The sequence below is a fragment of the Penicillium brevicompactum genome (genome assembly GCF_028827555.1).
Source record: "Penicillium brevicompactum strain IBT 35665 chromosome Unknown utg000006l_segment0_segment0, whole genome shotgun sequence".
NCBI lineage: Eukaryota > Fungi > Ascomycota > Eurotiomycetes > Eurotiales > Aspergillaceae > Penicillium > Penicillium brevicompactum.
The window spans coordinates 1,153,432-1,171,015 of record NW_026623209.1 but is presented as its reverse complement, the minus strand read 5'-3'; the positions used below and the strand labels follow the sequence as shown (position 1 = coordinate 1,171,015).

Genomic DNA, 17,584 nt, shown 5'->3' with positions numbered 1-17,584 from the left:
TTTTTCTTACCACTTGATTAAGATCGCCATTGGCGGCTAAGCTTTGATAGTCCATCTTATCAGATGCGACTAGCGGGTCTCAAGGTTCGCGTCGGCAAAATCTTACAAGGGAAGTGTATTTCATTCCGCGTTAACACTTCAATCACCCTGTAACCTAACCTTCCTGTCTTTCGACGGAATTTTGCAGCTCCGCTGAATAACCACGAGCCATGACCTCAGGATCTTCGTTATATGAGATCTACACGCACTATATGTACTTGCTTAATACATACTACTGAATTTACAGGTTGTCCTCTGGCATGATGCTATCATCGGTTAAACGACCCAGTGTTCATGAAATGTTCATAGTTACTACTGCATTTTCCCTCGCATGGAAGCTTCCCAACAAATGCTGAGCCTACGATACCCTTATATTTGAATGCCCCGCCCCCAGTTTTTTTTTCTAGACGACCAAGACACTTAATCCACACACTTGACTTGGCAGCAAGGTTCCGTTAAAGATGTTCCACACAAAGCTCGGGTTTATAATTGCCCAACGTGCTACTACGGAGAAGGTAAATTCTGCACTGAGTACAGGAGAAGAAATCCTCGGATATTATGCTAATGTCTATAGACATCCCCAGTCACGCCTTCCTCACCATCTCATAGGAGAAGAAATGAGACTCAAGTAGGCTTACTGGGCCTAATGATACCAAGAAAATCAGAGAACGACTTTCCGATGGCACATCTCTCTCTCGCCGAGGTCTTGAAAACTAGAATCTTACGGGCCTAATACAGCAAACCTAGAGCGAAATAAGCTGGGAGATTGGTATGGTGATGTGATTTTGCGGGAGTTACTTATGAGAGCGGCAAATTGTTTTGTATATAAGAAATACATGACCTCGAAGATTGGGGAATTTGATGGGCAGGCCGACTGGTGGGGCCAGCTGCTACGAAACCTACCCGATGTGCCGCTAGTCTAAAGCTTGACCTCGGGACCTACGAGTAGGCACTCCGTACAAGTGTGCCCTGTTGGAGTACAATCACGCGTTGGACCCAGTGACGTAGTGGTGTAATTACTTGTACCGTGAAACTGTAAACATCGCATCAAGAATCACTGCAGATCGAGACAACCGAGCCTGAGCCCGTGTGAAGCTTGTTCGGCAACGGATGGAGCTACTACGGAGTATAATCCAATGAAGTAAGTTAGTCAGAGAAACAACTTTTCACAGGTGTCATTGACCTGTACATCCAGATCTACACTGGAAAAATTGAGAGCTTGAAGATCTCATTTGTCTGTGTGCATGTTGATCCTACCCAGCCCAACAACTGGAGAGATGTTTCCCGAGTGGCGCCAGTTGGGACTTGGAAAGTCTAGTCTCCACGGGGGCGGGGGACGATTTTATCTTATCTGATCGAGAGACGAGAAGGGAAAAAAGAAAAAGGGAAAAGTCAAAAATAAATTAAAATGTTCTGTAGAATTCCAGAGTTCTTGGCAATGCATAGCCTGTCGCGGGTATATCGCTGACAGCGACAGCTAAATCAATGCAACGGCCCCTTTCAGGAGCCGGTGAAACACCAGGGTCCGGTTGCCCCTGCATTTAAGGCACGCCACGCATGGAAAGGATCCGGACACCGGCTGTCCCGTCCCGACAAAGATCGGCATGCCGCCAACCGGCCCAAATGTATCTTTCGGACTTGCATATTTGTCAACCCTGACTAAAAATGAGTAAGGTCGGTTGCAGATCCACATCTTGAAGACAGAACCGCCAAAAGGTACTCATCTGTGATTTAGAGCTCCACACTGACAGGGTCCTCTGTCCTATTTGGTTAGAATCTTCCGATGAGAGGCTTGGCTTTTCCATCCGATGCACGGAGATATCGGTTTCAGTGGCTGATGCGGAAATCCTTCACTGACCTTCACTCTAAAGTGGAACCGTAACGTGCTCACTTCTTACTTCGAACTGTCTTTCAGCCGTTACTCGCCCTCGCCCATTTCACATTTTGGGAATAGACCGGCCCGACCGAAAGTTTCATCATGTTCATGAGGTAAAGTGGATCGTGAAGATTAGGTAGATTCCAATGTCGAAGGGACTATCAAAAAGTTATATAAAGTATCCAGCGTAGCTCCAAAGATCTTCCTGTAGCCACATCGCTCCGATCTCGTCAGAATCCAGTCGATTTCATCATGCGCAGCCTCATCAGCCTTGCACTGCTCCCATTGGCAGCGGCAGTCCCCCATGCCTCCCGCAGTGCGGACTCGAGCTACGATTACATTATCGTTGGAGGTGGAACCAGTGGTCTGGTCGTCGCCAACCGACTCTCCGAGCAAGACAATGTCAACGTCCTCGTCATCGAAGCTGGAGGCTCCGCTTACAACAACCCCAACGTGACGGATACGCTTGGATATGGCAAGGCTTTCGGCACCGAAATTGACTGGGCCTACAAGACAACCGAGCAGGAATATGCTGGTGGAAACACTCAGACCGTTCGCGCCGGCAAGGCCCTCGGAGGAACCTCCCTGATCAACGGCATGGTCTATCTCCGTGCCCAGAATGCCCAGATTGACGCATGGGAAGCGGCTGGAAACAAGGGCTGGAACTGGAAGAACCTCTTACCGTACTTCAAGAAAGGTGAGCAGTTCCAGAAGCCCGAGCAGTACTCCTTCCTGGATGGCTCGGGTGTCACCTATGATCCTTCCTATCACGGCTTCACTGGCCCCTTGAAGGTCGGTTGGTCTTCTACCCAGCTGAACGATGGCCTTGCCCAGAAGGCGAATGCCACCTACCAGAACCTCGATGTTCCTGTTCCTTTCAACGCGGATCCCAACGGCGGAAACATGATCGGTTACAGTCTCTACCCTAAAACTGTTGACTCGTATTTGAACATCCGTGAGGACGCAGCTCGCGCCTACTACTACCCTTACCAGAACCGCACCAACCTTCATGTCTGGCTCAACACCCACGCCAACAAGCTTACCTGGAAGGATGGCGACGATGTCACTGCCGAAGGAGTTGAGGTCACACTCTCCAACGGTACCACCACTGTTGTGAAGGCCTCCCGTGAAGTCATCCTTGCCGCCGGTTCCTTGAAGTCCCCGGTACTTCTGGAGCTTTCTGGAGTCGGAAACCCCGAGTGAGTCGTGATCATATTAACAAAACAAGCAAGAGCTGACCAATTTTTAATCAGCATTCTCTCCAAGTACGGTATCGACACCAAGCTCAACATCCCCACCGTCGGCGAGAACCTGCAGGACCAGATGAACAACGGACTCCAGTTCGACGCGAAGAAGAGCTACAACATGAGCGCTGACTACGTCGCCTACCCCTCCGCCGCCCAGCTCTTCTCCAACCACACTGCTGTTGGAAAGGACCTTCTCCACAAGCTTCCCGCCTACGCCGCCCAAGTTGCATCGGCCAACGGCAACATCACCAAGGCCCGGGATCTGCAACGCTTCTTCAAGATCCAGTGGGATCTGATTTTCAAGGCCGGTATCCCTGTTGCTGAGATCCTCCTCGAGCCTTCTGGAACCACCTATGACACCGAATACTGGGGCTCCGTTCCTTTCTCTCGCGGTAGCGTCCACCTTTCCTCTGCTGACCCCACCGCAGCGGCTATCATTGACCCCAAGTACTTCATGCTGGACTTTGACCTGCACGCCCAGGTTGAGGCCGCACGATTCATTCGTGAAGTCTTTAACACTGAGCCTTTTGCCGATATGGCCGGAGCTGAGACTAGCCCTGGCTTGTCCGCTGTTGCCGCTACTGCTGGTGACGAGGGATGGTCCGACTTCATTAAGAACAACTGTACGTCTTTGACACGAGTCTCCATTTGAGAAAATTACTAACAACATCATAGACCGTTCAAACTTCCACCCCATCAGCACAATTGCCATGCTGCCCAAGGAGGTGGGCGGTGTTGTTGACACTTCCCTCAAGGTCTACGGCACATCAAATGTTCGCGTTGTCGATGCTTCTGTCGTGCCTTTCCAGGTCTGCGGTCATCTGCAAAGCACCATCTATGCGGTCGCTGAGCGTGCGGCCGATATCATCAAGGGTAACATCTGATGGGTCAGCGCAGACATGATAGCGTGGAAACCCAGATTAGCGTTCTATCGATAAATTGTTATATAGACATGTTTTACTCAATACCAATCCTGCATATGCAGGACATCAATGCTTCCAAGGTTTAGCCAAGATGTCCCAAGGTTTTCGCCAAGCACAGACTTTGTAATATGCCTAGACCTAGCTGCACGTTCGGGGAAAATCCAGGCATACCCGTGGGGCCCCCGGGCTTCCAGGGTTATAACCCCAAGGGTCATTCCAAAGTTGATTCTATGACTGTAATTATATACAGGGAGCCTCTTATGTTGGGGAAAAAGGGATGGAAACAATAGGTAATTCAATTGACAGTGAAACATCGGCTCCGCTTCATTCAAAACACCTTCACCACTTCTCAACGGACCCGCCTCATATCTACACGCTCGAGAAATTACCCAGACACTCAGAGACCAGAAAAATCTCGCTCACAGCTCCACGCCATCTTGTCTGCTTCATCTGCTTCGGAGGTCGTCTCCCACTCTTTGTCTTCTTCAGGCACACGTATGTTCAAGCTCGACATATCCTTAAGGAGATCTTGGTCCAGATCATAAGCAGCGAGACAATGAAGGCGATCAGGAAGAGCGTTTTTCTTTCCGGTGCGTTTGGATCCCGCCCAGGGGCGATTCATCAGTGGAGAACGTGCTCTTTCCGGGAGTTGGTGACGTTTGTGAGGAGAAAGAGACCTTTCGCTGTTGGGCCTTCGGCGCTCATGGTAGTCACGGAAGCCAGGTACATTCTTGCGCAACCAGCGTTGGACATTTTCTGAGCAGTGGGAGAGGATATCTTTGCAAGTGGCCCTGATGATGACTTTTCGATGATCCCAGTTAATTTTGCTCAAATAATAGAAGGGGCCAAATTCAGTGAGGTTCATGGGTTGAGGCGATGTGCCGGGTGTTATCTGAGGTGGTTGAACGGTGGTAAGCTCGAAGTTCAGAGAGCTGCGCTCAATCTGGGGCTGAGCACGACATAACCTCGCCTCAGCGTATTTGTTCACGCTGATAGCAATTTTGCAGTCTTTGCGAAGGAATTGCAATTTGCCGTACCGGTTGTGGAGCTCGAAGATGATGGCGTGAGGTCTATGGTTTTCCATGACGAGTCGAGCAAACCCTTCAATAGCCAGGTCGCTGCCTGGGGTTTGTGTTGCGGGAAGAACGAGATGACAGGCAAATTCACGTCCATGGTTCCTGACTTTGGCAGGTGCAGACTGAGATACCGGGGCTGGATCAGCATGGCGAGGTTTTGGATGCCAAGGCGGCATTGTGCCTCTGGTAGGTCTTGTCACCTCGAAAAAGGAAGACGAAGGTCGCTCTTGTGGCTTTTTTTTTGAATCGAATCAAGGGTCGGCGTTGAAGTAGCGGATGACAGTAGCAAGTGAAATATGGTGTCAGCAATCCTCACACCCGCCGAGTAGTGAGGAAAGCAAAAGCCTTGATTCGAAGTTCATGAATTTGGTGGGAGCAAAGAGAACGCGGGTATCAAAACGAGAGAAACGATTCCCTCGCAAACAAAAGAGTAGCTCAAGACAATGTTGTGGGGGAGAGAAGAAAAAGGAGAGAATGGGAAGAGCAAGTGACCTCGAGAGCAAGTGACCTCGAGAGCAAGTGAGCAAGTGGAAAGAGCATCAGCGACTGAACCTTCGTGTCCTTTGGAGGCGTAGCTTCCACTCCAAGTTGTTTTGGACTTATATCACACTGACAGCAAAAAAGCCGGATGAGCCCTGGAGGCGACCTCGAAATAAAATTTACTAGAGCTTTTTTCTACGCAAGCCAAATAGAGCTTCTACCGGCCTCGTAAAACTTTCTCCAGAGCTTGCGTCGACCGTGCTTTCTTATGTGGGCAAGATGAGAGTCAACTGTACATAGTGCCCACATCACCCTCACATCAGAGCTTTTGGTTAAGGTGACCTTCTCATAGTTTTATAATCCAGACTTAGGGCCAAGGCATTTTATATCTTAGCTTTCTGAATTTCATGCAACGATGCGACGGAAATTCAAATATATTGATCTGCTAGGTGCTGCTGTAGCCCTCTATATTTTATCTGATATCAAAGGCCCAAGTACCGGGGCCTTTTTTTTTTGCGGATCGAAGCGAAGTAATTAAATCAGTAGAGTCCTTACATTTCACGTGACGAGAAGTTCTGTATAGGGTCCAATATAATAGGAATGTAACAATCTTGGTGTAGCCGGTGAGAAAGCCCTGGAGTGGCAGAGTCACCTGGGCATTTCCAAGGTTTGACTTGATCGATCGGGTGACGTGTGTTATACTAGCGAGCATCGCATAATCTCTCTTGCATGCGGTTGTATGCTTGCTCCAAAGTTCCTTTCGTCATCAATCATTTCTTGCTTGCTGCCCCGCGTCATCTCATCTCTTAGTTTGCTTTGCTCCGTTTGCTTCCCTTTGCTATTTATACTTGCTGCTTCATAGTTTCTTGCTTCCTCTTCCTTCCTCTCTCTATCGTTAGTTTCTTCGTTACCAATGGCAAGCCTTGTTTCCATCGCCACGACAACGTGGTTTCAGCCCGACCCTAGTATTGCTACAGAGTATTTAAATATCATTTTCTGACTACCATCTACTATATATGAGTTTCATTCAAAGTAGTAGACTCATAGCCTCGCTCTGAAAAAGCTACATGACAGCCTTACACTGTCGATGTCCCTAGTGATACTCTCTCACATTCTGTGCACCTGGGCTGATTATCGACAACCTTGGAAAGCATATGAGCGAAAAATTCGAAATCAGGACAAGGTGTATTCTAATTATATGAGATTGGCGAGTGCCTTACCATCCAGGCTTTCTTTCCAAGGTTGGGGCACGCCAACGCGTTCTCCCCAGGTCGCGTTTGTATCTCTTCTTCCACCCTTTCTCTTAATACCTTTCTAACCTATTCCTCTCCTTTACCCATCCTACTTTCACTTTCTCCGCTCAAACTTGCAAAGCCTTACCAACCATTGCAGATACGACACCGTCAGCTTGACCCAGAAGAGGTAACATCATCATCCATCAGTACCTCGATTGGGCGTGATTCTGACTTTCTGACTTTAGCTCATCCACGATTCCACCATGTCGAGCCTTGCATCGACCTTCCCTGTCGAGATATGGCTGATCATTATCAAGCATCTTCAGCAAGAAAAAGCGAGCTCGCAGCATCTTAGTCGTCTTTCCCGAACCTGCAGAGCCTTTTACGAAGAAATCGAACCTCTTCTGTACGAGACAATCATCTTGAAGAGGAAAGCAAAGGCGAGATTGCTCGCGGACACATTGCAGCGTCGTCCGCATTTAAAAGCTCTCGTAAAGGAGCTTCGCCATGAAGATGAAATGGGGATTTCACTTACCAATTTCTCGAAGCCCTTCTACAAGCAACTCACCAGCATGGAGAACCTGGAAACGTTGATATTCAAACCTGAATGGAAACGCATGAGCTTTCTCAGCCGCAGATGGCCGTCCGAGCCAGAGCAAGATCGTTGGCGGAGCGAGGCAGAAGATCTTCTGCGTGAGCTCTTCTATGGCGAACGTAGCTATGGTTGGGATTATGTCACGGAAGATGGTTGGTACGGCCAGATCAACGCATTCTTATCAAAGCCTCATGGAACTGGATTTCCCGTTGGCTCTGAAGACGACATAATTCAAGCGGTATTTGATATGACGGGGAACTCAATTCACGAGTGGGAAGCCACCCTTGACGGTAGGTTGGCTTTCTGTCACATCTCACCAGACATCAAACCAGAAGTCTTTTCATCTTTGCGAGTGTGTAAGTCTATTGACAACAGCTATCCTTTGCAAGACTTGATTCTCACAATGCAAAGGTCATTTAGGTACTAACACCACGTTGGATCCTTATGTTCATTCTCGCCCGTTCATGTTCAGCCCGACGATTTTCAGACTCCGCCCTCGACTAAAAGAGCTGTGCATCACTGGGATGAAGTTTTCTCACGAATGGTATGATGTGGATCTCAACCAGCCAACACATAAAAGCGCACTGAGAAAGCTCACAATGCTTAACTGCGAACTATCAATCCATGACTTTCGCGAATTATGTTCGTACGCAAGAGGTCTGAAGGGGCTGATTTTCAGAGGTCCTGTATTCGTATCGTTTTTCAGAGTGCCAGAATCATTCCAAGGGGGACCTATCGCATACGATATCCGTACGATCCTCGGCAGTTCATTGGAGTCTCTGGACATTGACATTTACTGGGGCGTGCCAGATGGCCTTCGACTTAGGGGCGGTATGCCCCGTTTGAGAAAGCTGACTGCGACGACTCAAACTCTGTTTGGCTCATTTGACAGCGACGATCAGGACATCAAAGACTTTATTCCCGAATCACTCGAGGAGCTTGTCATTCGACACGAGGAAGGGAGTCATCTTCCCCTCCCATCCATCTACCGAACTGCAGAGTCTGGGCAGATCGCCAAGCTGCACACGGTGATAGTTCAAATAGGGGACTTCATGAGGCTCGACTCGTACCCATATCGGGCCGTTGTGGAGTGGAAAGATGATTTTCAATGCCAAGGCATCAACCTATCAGCGGAATCTGTTCCATACCCGCCCCACATGCCCCGGTATGAAGCTTGCTCCTGCGAGAATTTGAACTTCTACCATCGGTTCCCAAATCATCACAAAGCCCTGTTTCGCTAGATTCATGCTCAAGATGCTGCTTTCGGGATTACAAAAGCTCCTACCCGGCCAATATTTCTGCCTCTTGGCATGGCCTGAGCAAACTCCAAGGGATCTCAGTCTCGTTGTACGAAAGCTAGCCTCTTTTGAAACCTTCCAAATTAATGAACAGTTAAATTACAAACAGCCTTGCACTCAAGTTCGGAAAGTACTTGAGATCTTGGCAAGTTGCTTGAATTGAAACAGTGCAACAAAGGTATTGACATGAGAACTTCGGGTTAGTTTCTTGCTTAGAGCAATCGTCAGCATCGGGAGGTTTAAATCCCATGGAAGAAGCCCAGAGCTTTCAAAAGTCACCATACTTACTCTCTTGTTCACTCCCTGAGTTATAGAAAGTAGTAGGCAAAAGACAGTAGATAATATACTTAAGGCTTTGTATTGTCAATCCTTTACCACTCTTTCCAAGGTTAGCCTTTTTCTTAATTCAATTTGCCCAGGCTCTTTATCATAATCTCTCAAACCTGTACAACTGAGTAGTAGAACGTTCTCCCGGAGGACTGGTCGAATTGTTGATGCATATGCCGAGAACACTGCGTAGGCCGCGAGAACTGCGTACGCCGCTCCAAAGGTACCGCGTGTGCCGCGTCAGAGCCTGCCCAATCGAGAAGATAGAGATTAGTCTAAATCTAAGCAAAATGGCATCATGCAAGATCAATCTCCAAATCCACTCCACCTAAGATGAAGTTCGGGTTGTGTAGTTTGTGCGTTGAATGATATCCATGTTGCGTGCACAAACCTCCAAGATGTTTGTAGCATAGAGACAGCGCATCCAAGATCAAGTTTCAGAGATATCGAATGGATGATCAATTCGAATTATTCTTTCATCATCCCCATTTCATCGAGAATGATGTGGCGACATCCATGCGTTCATGTCAGGTTTCAACCTTTGCTGTGAATATGACCAATCAGGGACCACCATGGTATACGGGCGACTGTCGGGTTGACATAAAATGCGTCAAGTCACTGTTATGATTTTACTTTTGTTCCAACATTTTCTCGAGCCAAGATGTCTGATCCTACTGTACAGCTTACTCAGACCTTCCATCATTCCACCTCCACCTTTACCTATCAGATCAAATGGACATCCCTTGGGGAACCCGGCTCACCCCCCACTGATTTTTGTGCATGGTACCCCTTGGTCCTCAAAAGTCTGGTCCAATCTCGCGTTATCTCTTTCGAAGTACTTCCATGTTTATGTCTTTGATAACCCTGGTTTTGGCGAAAGCCCCCTCGGCCAGCCCCTTGCGGCTGCGGTGGAAGCTGGTCGAGTCAATGAGAAGGTTGCCCTAGACGCCAATCTATCTCAGCAAAGCGAAGTCTTCGCCGCCATTTACAAATTCTGGGAGAAAGACTGGCCGGATCAAACAAAGGCTCATGTCATTGCCCATGATCACGGTGGCTTGATGAGTCTGCGGGCGCACCTGCTGCATGGTTGTGATTTTGCAAGTCTATGTCTGATCAACGTTGTTGCGATCGGGCCATTTGGACAGCCTTTGTTTAAACTGGTGGCTGAGAACGAGAGTGTCTTCACTGCGTTAACGGGCCCGGTGTTTGAAGGCGTGGTTGAATCGTACATTCGTGATGCTGCGCACAGAGAGTTGAGCAAAGAGACAATGGGAATGCTGAAGGATCCATGGACACGCACCGATGAAGGCCGGAGAGGCTTCATTCGTCAAATGGTTAAAGCGAATAGTCGGAGTACAGAGGAAGTTGAGCAGAGATATCCTGAGGTGGGAAAGAGGATGCCGGTACAGGTCATCTGGGGCACAGAAGATCAATGGATTCCTGTAGAGACAGCACAAAGGTTGGCATCCATATTGGACGCACAGCGCGTGGTCTATATCAAGAGAGCGGGACATTTGGTTATGTATGACCAAGAAGGAAGTCTAGGCGTGGAGCTAGGCTGGTGGCTCAGGTCTCAAACTTGAGCTGGATGTAGTGAGAATTATGTACTCAATTCATGAATAGTTATATTGTTTTTTCAATCCTTTGATGGACGATTCGCTGTAATGCCCTTGAGAATTCCCTCAGCGCCATCCTCGATCAACATTATTGCCATGTATTTACCAAGCGCACCCGCTTCATCAACACCCTGAACGGTAGCGATCAAAGTCTGCTCAACACTTTGAGAACCATCCAGACTAACAACAATGGCGGCCAACTTCAATTTATCCGAGTCAACCCACTCCGTCTCAACGCCAATTGGAACACTGCAACCACCCTCAAGTGTCCTCAACAGTTCGCGTTCGGCAAGGCAAGCAAGAGTCGACTTCTGATCGCTCAAAGGTTCGAGCAGTTTCTGCATCGATACATCGCCCTTGCGAATCTCTAGCCCCAGAGCACCTTGCCCAACAGCGTGGAATATGCCTCCGTTGTTGGAGCCCAAGTACTGGTCAATACGATCCTGGAGACCCAAGCGCTGAAGGCCAGCAGCAGACATGATCATACATGTATACTCGCTCTCTGGGTCGTCAACCTTGGCAAGTCGGGTTTCCACGTTACCCCGCAAGTTGGCGAACTTAAGATGAGGGTACAGACGGCGCAGCTGAGCGGAGCGTCGGACAGATGAAGTGCCCACGACTGAACCTTCGGGTAATTCTTTCAAGTTCTTATAAGGCAGACCAGACTTCACGATCAGGGCGTCGCGAGCGTCATCTCGCGCCGGAATCGCTGCCAGCTCACACGTCTCCGGGGTGGCCGTTGGCATATCTGTTCTGGTCAATATCAATGTTCCAGATGAAGGCGGTAGTGGGCCCAAAATACCTTTCAGGCAATGGACGATGACGTCCAATTCACCAGAGGTGAGCTTTTCCTCTAGCTCAGTTGTCCAGAGGCTTTTCGCATTCATTTCGGGCAAGGCAGTCACTTTGTCGCGATCACCCGCTGTATGAAGGGTTTCAATCTCAATCGACAGACTGGGGTCGACATGTTTCAGTTGGTCGCGGATGGTCTCGGCCTGCACAATGGCCAGTTTGGATCTCCGGGTGCCGATGCGCAACGGCGGCCTAGAGCTTTCTACCATGTTGATAGATTGATTCGTAAGAACTGATTGTTACACCGAAGACGTCAAGTCAAACCTTAGAGCCTGGTGGAAATGCCGTGGGGGTGAGATGGGACGCCAGGGGAAATTCGGACAGAGACAATTTAGCCGGATCTTAGCGTGGTACATCGCCACCGCGGGGCTGAAGGTAAGGTGGGAACCAACAGAATGACCTTACACGATAGATACACTACATAAGGACGGATATCAATATCAGTTTCTAAGGTTAATGCATACAAAGTTTTCTATCCACATCCGCCATAGTGCACAAGTTTTTTTCGGCAGGCTGTTTGACAGGCCGCAAAAATCTTGGAACAGGATGAGGGGTCGGGCCTTAGCAGACCTTCCAAGGTTCGTTCCCACCAGGGTTTAATTCTACGTTGGAGCAAGGTGCCCGTAAGAAAAGCAAGTGTAACTACACGCTACAGATAGAATAGAAATATTGTGGAAAAATGTTATTGACAACTGTTTCTACACGATCATAGAAACAGGCGACCGGATTTGGCAATGCAAATCCAGTCAAGCAAAGTTGTAAACTTCGCACATGTGGTAAACCACACAATGTTGAAATAGTAGAACCGACATCGAGCATCGTGGCGATAGTAGGCCACGACGCAAAGATGCCGATTGAAAATCGTCATATCATGTTGAAACTCCAGGCCCGCTTTTGGTATCCTCTAGAAAACCCGTTGAAACCCATATGTTGAACTTTTGGTATCATCGTCGTAACTCATCAGAAAACAAAACTCCTCGATCCTTGAGGTGACAGGTTGATTGTCACCTCCTCATTAAATTAATGTAAGTTGAATGCATTTACTGCGCGTACTTCGCACGGAAGAACTTGGCAGCGTTGACCATGTTGGTAAGGGCGGCCTTGGTCTCGGTCCAGCCACGGGTCTTCAGACCACAGTCAGGGTTGATGTTGAGCTGAGCAGGGGTGAGGTACTGCAGCATCTCCTCAATGCGGACCTTGATCTCCTCCTCGGAGGGGATACGGGGAGAGTGGATGTCGTAGACACCGGGTCCGATGTGGCGGGGGTACTTCTCGTCGACGAAGACGCGGAGCAGCTTGGCATCGGACTTGGAGTTCTCAATGGAGAGGACATCGGCATCAAGGGCAGCGATGGCGTGGAAGAAGTCCTGGAACTCAGAGTAACAGAAGTGAGAGTGGATCTGAGTGCCGTCGGTGACACCGGCGGTGGACAGCTTGAAGGAGTCGACGGCCCACTTGAGGTAGGCAACGCGCTCGGAGCCAGTGCGGAGGGGAAGACCCTCACGGAGAGCGGGCTCATCGACCTGGATGACCTGGATACCAGCGGCCTCAAGGTCAACGACCTCGTCACGGATGGCGAGGGCGAGCTGCTGAGCCTGGACGGACTGGTGGACATCGTCACGGGGGAAAGACCAGCGGAGACAGGTGATGGGACCAGTGAGCATGCCCTTCATGGGCTTGGGGGAGACGGAAGCGGCGTACTTGGACTCCTTGACGGTCATGGCAGCGGGGCGAGAGACATCACCGACAATGATGGGGGGACGCACGCAACGAGAGCCGTAAGACTGAACCCAGGCGTGGGTGGTGAAGACGTAACCGGTGAGGCGCTCACCGAAGTACTGCACCATGTCGTTACGCTCGGGCTCACCGTGGACGAAGACGTCGAGGTCAAGCTCCTCCTGGATCTTGACGACCTCACGGATCTCGGCCTCGATGAACTTCTCGTACTCCTCAGGAGTGATCTCACCCTTGGTGAACTTGTTGCGCTGAATACGGATCTCCTTGGTCTGGGGGAAGGAACCGATAGTGGTGGTGGGGAAGAGGGGAAGCTTGAGGGTCTTGGTCTGCTCAGCGAGACGCTGGGTGAACTCAGAGCGACGGTTGTGCATGTCGGCAGTGACGGCGGCCTGGCGGGCCTTGACGGCGGGGTCGTTGGTGCGGGCAGAGGAAGCACGAGCCTGGACAGACTTGGCGTTGGCCTCGAGCTGCTCACGGACAGCGGCGGGGCCCTCGGTGACAGCCTTGGCGATCACGGCAACCTCGGAGGCCTTCTCAACAGCGAAGGAGAACCAGTCACGGACCTCAGCGTCGAGGGTCTTCTCGCTGGCGAGAGTGTGGGGGACGTGGAGGAGGGAGCTGGAGGTGGCGACGATGACACGCTCCTTGCCGAGCTTCTGAATGGCGTTCTCGACCTTCTCGATGGCGGCCTTGAAGTTGGTCTTCCAGATGTTACGACCGTCAACAACACCAGCGGAGAGGACCTGGTTGGGGCCGAGAGCGGCGACAACGGTGTCGAGCTGCTCGGGGTTGCGGACGAGGTCGATGTGGATGGAGTGGAGGCTCTGGAGGTTGGCGAGGACATCGATGTTGTGGACGATGTCACCGAAGTAGGTAGCGAGGGTGATGCGGGGAGCGTTGGCACCGAGGCTGCCGAGCTTCTCGTAGGCAGGCTTGAAGGCAGCCTTGTTCTTCTCAGCAAGGTCGAAGACGAGGACGGGCTCATCGATCTGGACATCCTCAACACCGGCAGCCTTGAGCTTGGAGAGCAGCTCAACGTAGAGGGGGAGGAGCTGGTCGAGCTGGGAGATGGGCTCGACGCTCTGGCCACGGTCGGCCTTGGCGAGGGTCAGGAAAGAGACGGGACCCAGGATGACGGGGCGGGTGACAATGCCAGCGGCCTTGGCCTCGAGGAACTCAGTGACGGGCTTGGGCTCAGCGGCAAGCTTGTACTGCTGGTTGTCCTGGAGAGTGGGCTTGACGTAGTGGTAGTTAGAGTCGAACCACTTGACCATCTCGAGGGCGGGAACATCAATGCCCTCCTCGGGCTTCTGGAGACCACGGCCCATGGCGAAGTACTCATCAAGAGCGTGGAGGTTGTACTTGGAGTAACGCTCGGGGATGGTACCGAAGAGCTGGTGGTGGTCAAGGACCTGATCGTAGAAAGCGAAGTCGTTGCTGGGAATAACATCGACACCGGCATCCTGCTGGATCTTCCAGTGCTCCAGACGGAGACGCTTGCCCTCAGCGAGGAGCTCGTCACGGGAGATCTTTCCACCCCAGTAAGCTTCAGTGGCCTTCTTCAGGTCACGAAGCTTACCCATGCGGGGGAAACCCAGAACAGATGATTGAACCATTCTGAAGGATGTGTGTGTAAAGAGAGAAAGGGGATGAAAGGTCTCAAGGGTAGAATTTTCACAAATCCAAGCCTATGAGAAAGAGAATGAAGGAAGAGAAGGAAAAGGAGGGAAACGCTCGAAGAAAAATGGAGGGGAAGCCAAACGCTAATCCCAAAAGGGAAATACGATGTTGGAGGGGCAGGTACTGTATGGAACATGCTCCATACTGCATCAATACCTGGGGATATCCACGCTACAGCCACTTCGGCGGGTAAGCAGAGTGAAACTAAGCGGCGATCATGTAAATTACAGTTATGACGTGGTATCAACGACAGTAATACGGTCCACAATCTCCGGGATCGGGCCCCCTTGGGTCGATCACGCCATTGAATTCGATAAGAATCTGTCAATATTTGCTCTTTAGCTATAGCTCTTCTATATCCTGAAGTAAACACTGTATTTTGTATACCAGACCATAAATGTACATTATCTCTAAATCACACCACAAGCGGTCAACAATGCATTGCATGGGGACTGTTGTGTCGGAGCACGGGGTAACATCAATTTGACCCCGCCTCTGCACGTATCACTTTCCGGAGCTGTATACATGCGCAATGCACGCCGTGCAACTTGAGCCAAATGGCATCAGTTCTGACCAGGTGGAGGCCTCATAGAGTGCAATTGGAATCCCACTCTCTTGTATTGGTTCTACACTAGTTTTAGTATGTATTTTCTACAATATGAGTCAAACCCTTGACAGCGCCCGGTCTCGGTGTCCGGCCAGAAGTTGATCGGCCCACGTGATACCATAATGGGAAGCAGGAAAAAGTTAATTCCAAAAAAAAAAGAGGGAAAAAAAGAGAGATAGAAATTTATCAAATCGATAGTCTGATCATCTGCAGCTAACTTGCAAGTGACAACAAATACCGATCATGGCATCGATTGACCAAGTCCAAGCTGCCAAGGGCCAAGATGCCCGTAACTCTCAAAATCAGGTCCAAGACTCCGCAGTTTCTGTGACTAATGAGGATGATCGAGACCTGCTGAAGCTTGGCTATCGCTCGGTATTGGCACGGAGCTGGGGCTCCTTCGATAACTTCGCCTGCTCCTTCTCGGCGTTGAATGTCATCGGGGGTATTCGTGTGTTGTTCTACATCGCTCTCAGCGGCGGCGGTCCGGCGGCCATGTAAGTCCACACCCTTGTCGTCTTCGGGGTTCGGTATTCGGTGTCCGGATATCGGCTTTTGACTCTTGAAACGATAGCTCACCATTCATAGATGGAGCTCTTGGGTCTCCGGTAGCATTTTGTCCGTTATCACCGCCGCCTGTCTCGCCGAAGCTTGCTCGAGCTACCCTGCCGCAGGGTCGATTTACTACTGGGCGTTCCGATCCTGGGGAGGTGGTAAAGTCGGACGTTTCATCTCGTTCCTGGTTGCTGCGTGGACACTGGTTGCGTGGACTGCATTCCTCGCAAGTGACTCGTTCGGTGTGGCCAACTATCTGATCTCGGAGGTCGTGGTGTTTGACCCGAACACCAGCTTCCCCTATGAAACCTCCGATGTCCGCGCACGCGCCGTGGCTTGGGTCTTCTCTCTGCTGTTCTTGGGCATTGCCACTTCGTTGAACTTCCTGCCTCCGCGCATGTACTCCTGGGTGTTCCGCGCGGGTGTGACTGTGATCATCATCGACATGCTGCTCAATTTCATTTGGCTACCCATCGGGGTGTCCAAAACTTACGGGTTCCAATCGGCTGAATATGTCTTCACGTCCCAATACAACGGTGGTGAGACCAGTCCTGGGTTGAACTGGGTTCTTTCTTGGTTCATGGTCGGAAGCTGTCTCGTGGGACAGGATGCATCGGGCCACGTCGCTGAAGAGACTGTTTCGGCCAAAAGGGCAGCTGCCAAAGGAATCTTCTGGGCGACAGTGGCTTCTGCACTGTGCGGTTTCCCAATCATCATTCTGTTCCTGTTCTGCATGCCTCCAATCGAGACATTTTACGACACCGCTGTCCCCCAGCCATTCATCAACATGTACGCTATGGCGCTTGGTCCTCATGCCCATGTGGTTGCAACCATCGTTGCGATGATCGGCGCAATTCTGAATACCTCCATCTCCTTGGTTGCTGTCTCGCGACTTGTCTTCGCTGTCGCCCGCGATGGAGTATTCCCATTCAGCGACGTGCTTTCACGTGTTTCGAAGTCAAAGCAGCCCCACAACGCTGTCATTTTCATTTCGACTATTGCCGCTCTTCTGTTGTGCACCCAGCTCCCATCTCAGGTCGCCTTCTCCAGCCTGATCTCCACTTCAGCTGCAGGCTCGTTGGCCGCCTACGGCCTGGTGGGGATCGGCCGTGCCTTCATCACGCGCAAGACTTTCCGTCCTGGCTTCTGGGACTTGGGACGTTTTGGCGTGGCTGCTGCAGTGGTCACATTCATGTGGAATGGGTTCGCATTCGCTGTCCTCTGCGCCCCAACATACTCGAACGCCGCGATTGACGAGGACTCCAGTCTCTTCAATTATGCGATTGTGATCATGGGTGGTGTTACGATCCTCGCTATTGCGGAGTGGTGGCGCAAGTCCAACGACGATTGGTTCACCCATCTCAAGATCGTCGATTCCGATACCGAAACCACCAACTCCGACCGCGAGGAGAAGCCTGAGCCGTCCACCGCCGCCGTTTAG

At 50.6% G+C, this 17,584-nt stretch overlaps 7 protein-coding genes across 7 annotated transcripts; 4 read left to right on the top strand and 3 right to left on the bottom strand.

The window, feature by feature from the left end:
- Positions 1-2,167: 2,167 nt before the first annotated feature.
- On the top strand, positions 2,168-4,046 carry N7506_008640 (GMC family oxidoreductase; the record flags this gene model as incomplete). The annotated part of the gene is made up of 3 exons (XM_056957933.1): positions 2,168-3,114; positions 3,169-3,785; positions 3,838-4,046. The coding sequence occupies 3 exons, from the start codon at positions 2,168-2,170 to the stop codon at positions 4,044-4,046; spliced, it is 1,773 nt and encodes a 590-aa protein (XP_056807323.1).
- A 436-nt stretch (positions 4,047-4,482) lies between these two features.
- N7506_008639 (uncharacterized protein) lies at positions 4,483-5,337 on the bottom strand (the record flags this gene model as incomplete). Its single annotated transcript, XM_056957932.1, has 1 exon — positions 4,483-5,337. The coding sequence occupies one exon, from the start codon at positions 5,335-5,337 to the stop codon at positions 4,483-4,485; it is 855 nt and encodes a 284-aa protein (XP_056807322.1).
- A 1,802-nt stretch (positions 5,338-7,139) lies between these two features.
- On the top strand, positions 7,140-8,712 carry N7506_008638 (uncharacterized protein; the record flags this gene model as incomplete). The annotated part of the gene is made up of 2 exons (XM_056957931.1): positions 7,140-7,827; positions 7,883-8,712. The coding sequence occupies 2 exons, from the start codon at positions 7,140-7,142 to the stop codon at positions 8,710-8,712; spliced, it is 1,518 nt and encodes a 505-aa protein (XP_056807321.1).
- Positions 8,713-9,701: 989 nt separating this feature from the next.
- On the top strand, positions 9,702-10,679 carry N7506_008637 (alpha/beta fold hydrolase; the record flags this gene model as incomplete). Its single annotated transcript, XM_056957930.1, has 1 exon — positions 9,702-10,679. One exon carries the CDS (start codon positions 9,702-9,704, stop codon positions 10,677-10,679), a length of 978 nt encoding a protein of 325 aa, XP_056807320.1.
- A 53-nt stretch (positions 10,680-10,732) lies between these two features.
- N7506_008636 (porphobilinogen deaminase) lies at positions 10,733-11,773 on the bottom strand (the record flags this gene model as incomplete). Its single annotated transcript, XM_056957929.1, has 1 exon — positions 10,733-11,773. One exon carries the CDS (start codon positions 11,771-11,773, stop codon positions 10,733-10,735), a length of 1,041 nt encoding a protein of 346 aa, XP_056807319.1.
- An 831-nt stretch (positions 11,774-12,604) lies between these two features.
- On the bottom strand, positions 12,605-14,917 carry N7506_008635 (5-methyltetrahydropteroyltriglutamate--homocysteine S-methyltransferase; the record flags this gene model as incomplete). Its single annotated transcript, XM_056957928.1, has 1 exon — positions 12,605-14,917. The coding sequence occupies one exon, from the start codon at positions 14,915-14,917 to the stop codon at positions 12,605-12,607; it is 2,313 nt and encodes a 770-aa protein (XP_056807318.1).
- A 914-nt stretch (positions 14,918-15,831) lies between these two features.
- On the top strand, positions 15,832-17,584 carry N7506_008634 (uncharacterized protein; the record flags this gene model as incomplete). The annotated part of the gene is made up of 2 exons (XM_056957927.1): positions 15,832-16,085; positions 16,177-17,584. The coding sequence occupies 2 exons, from the start codon at positions 15,832-15,834 to the stop codon at positions 17,582-17,584; spliced, it is 1,662 nt and encodes a 553-aa protein (XP_056807317.1).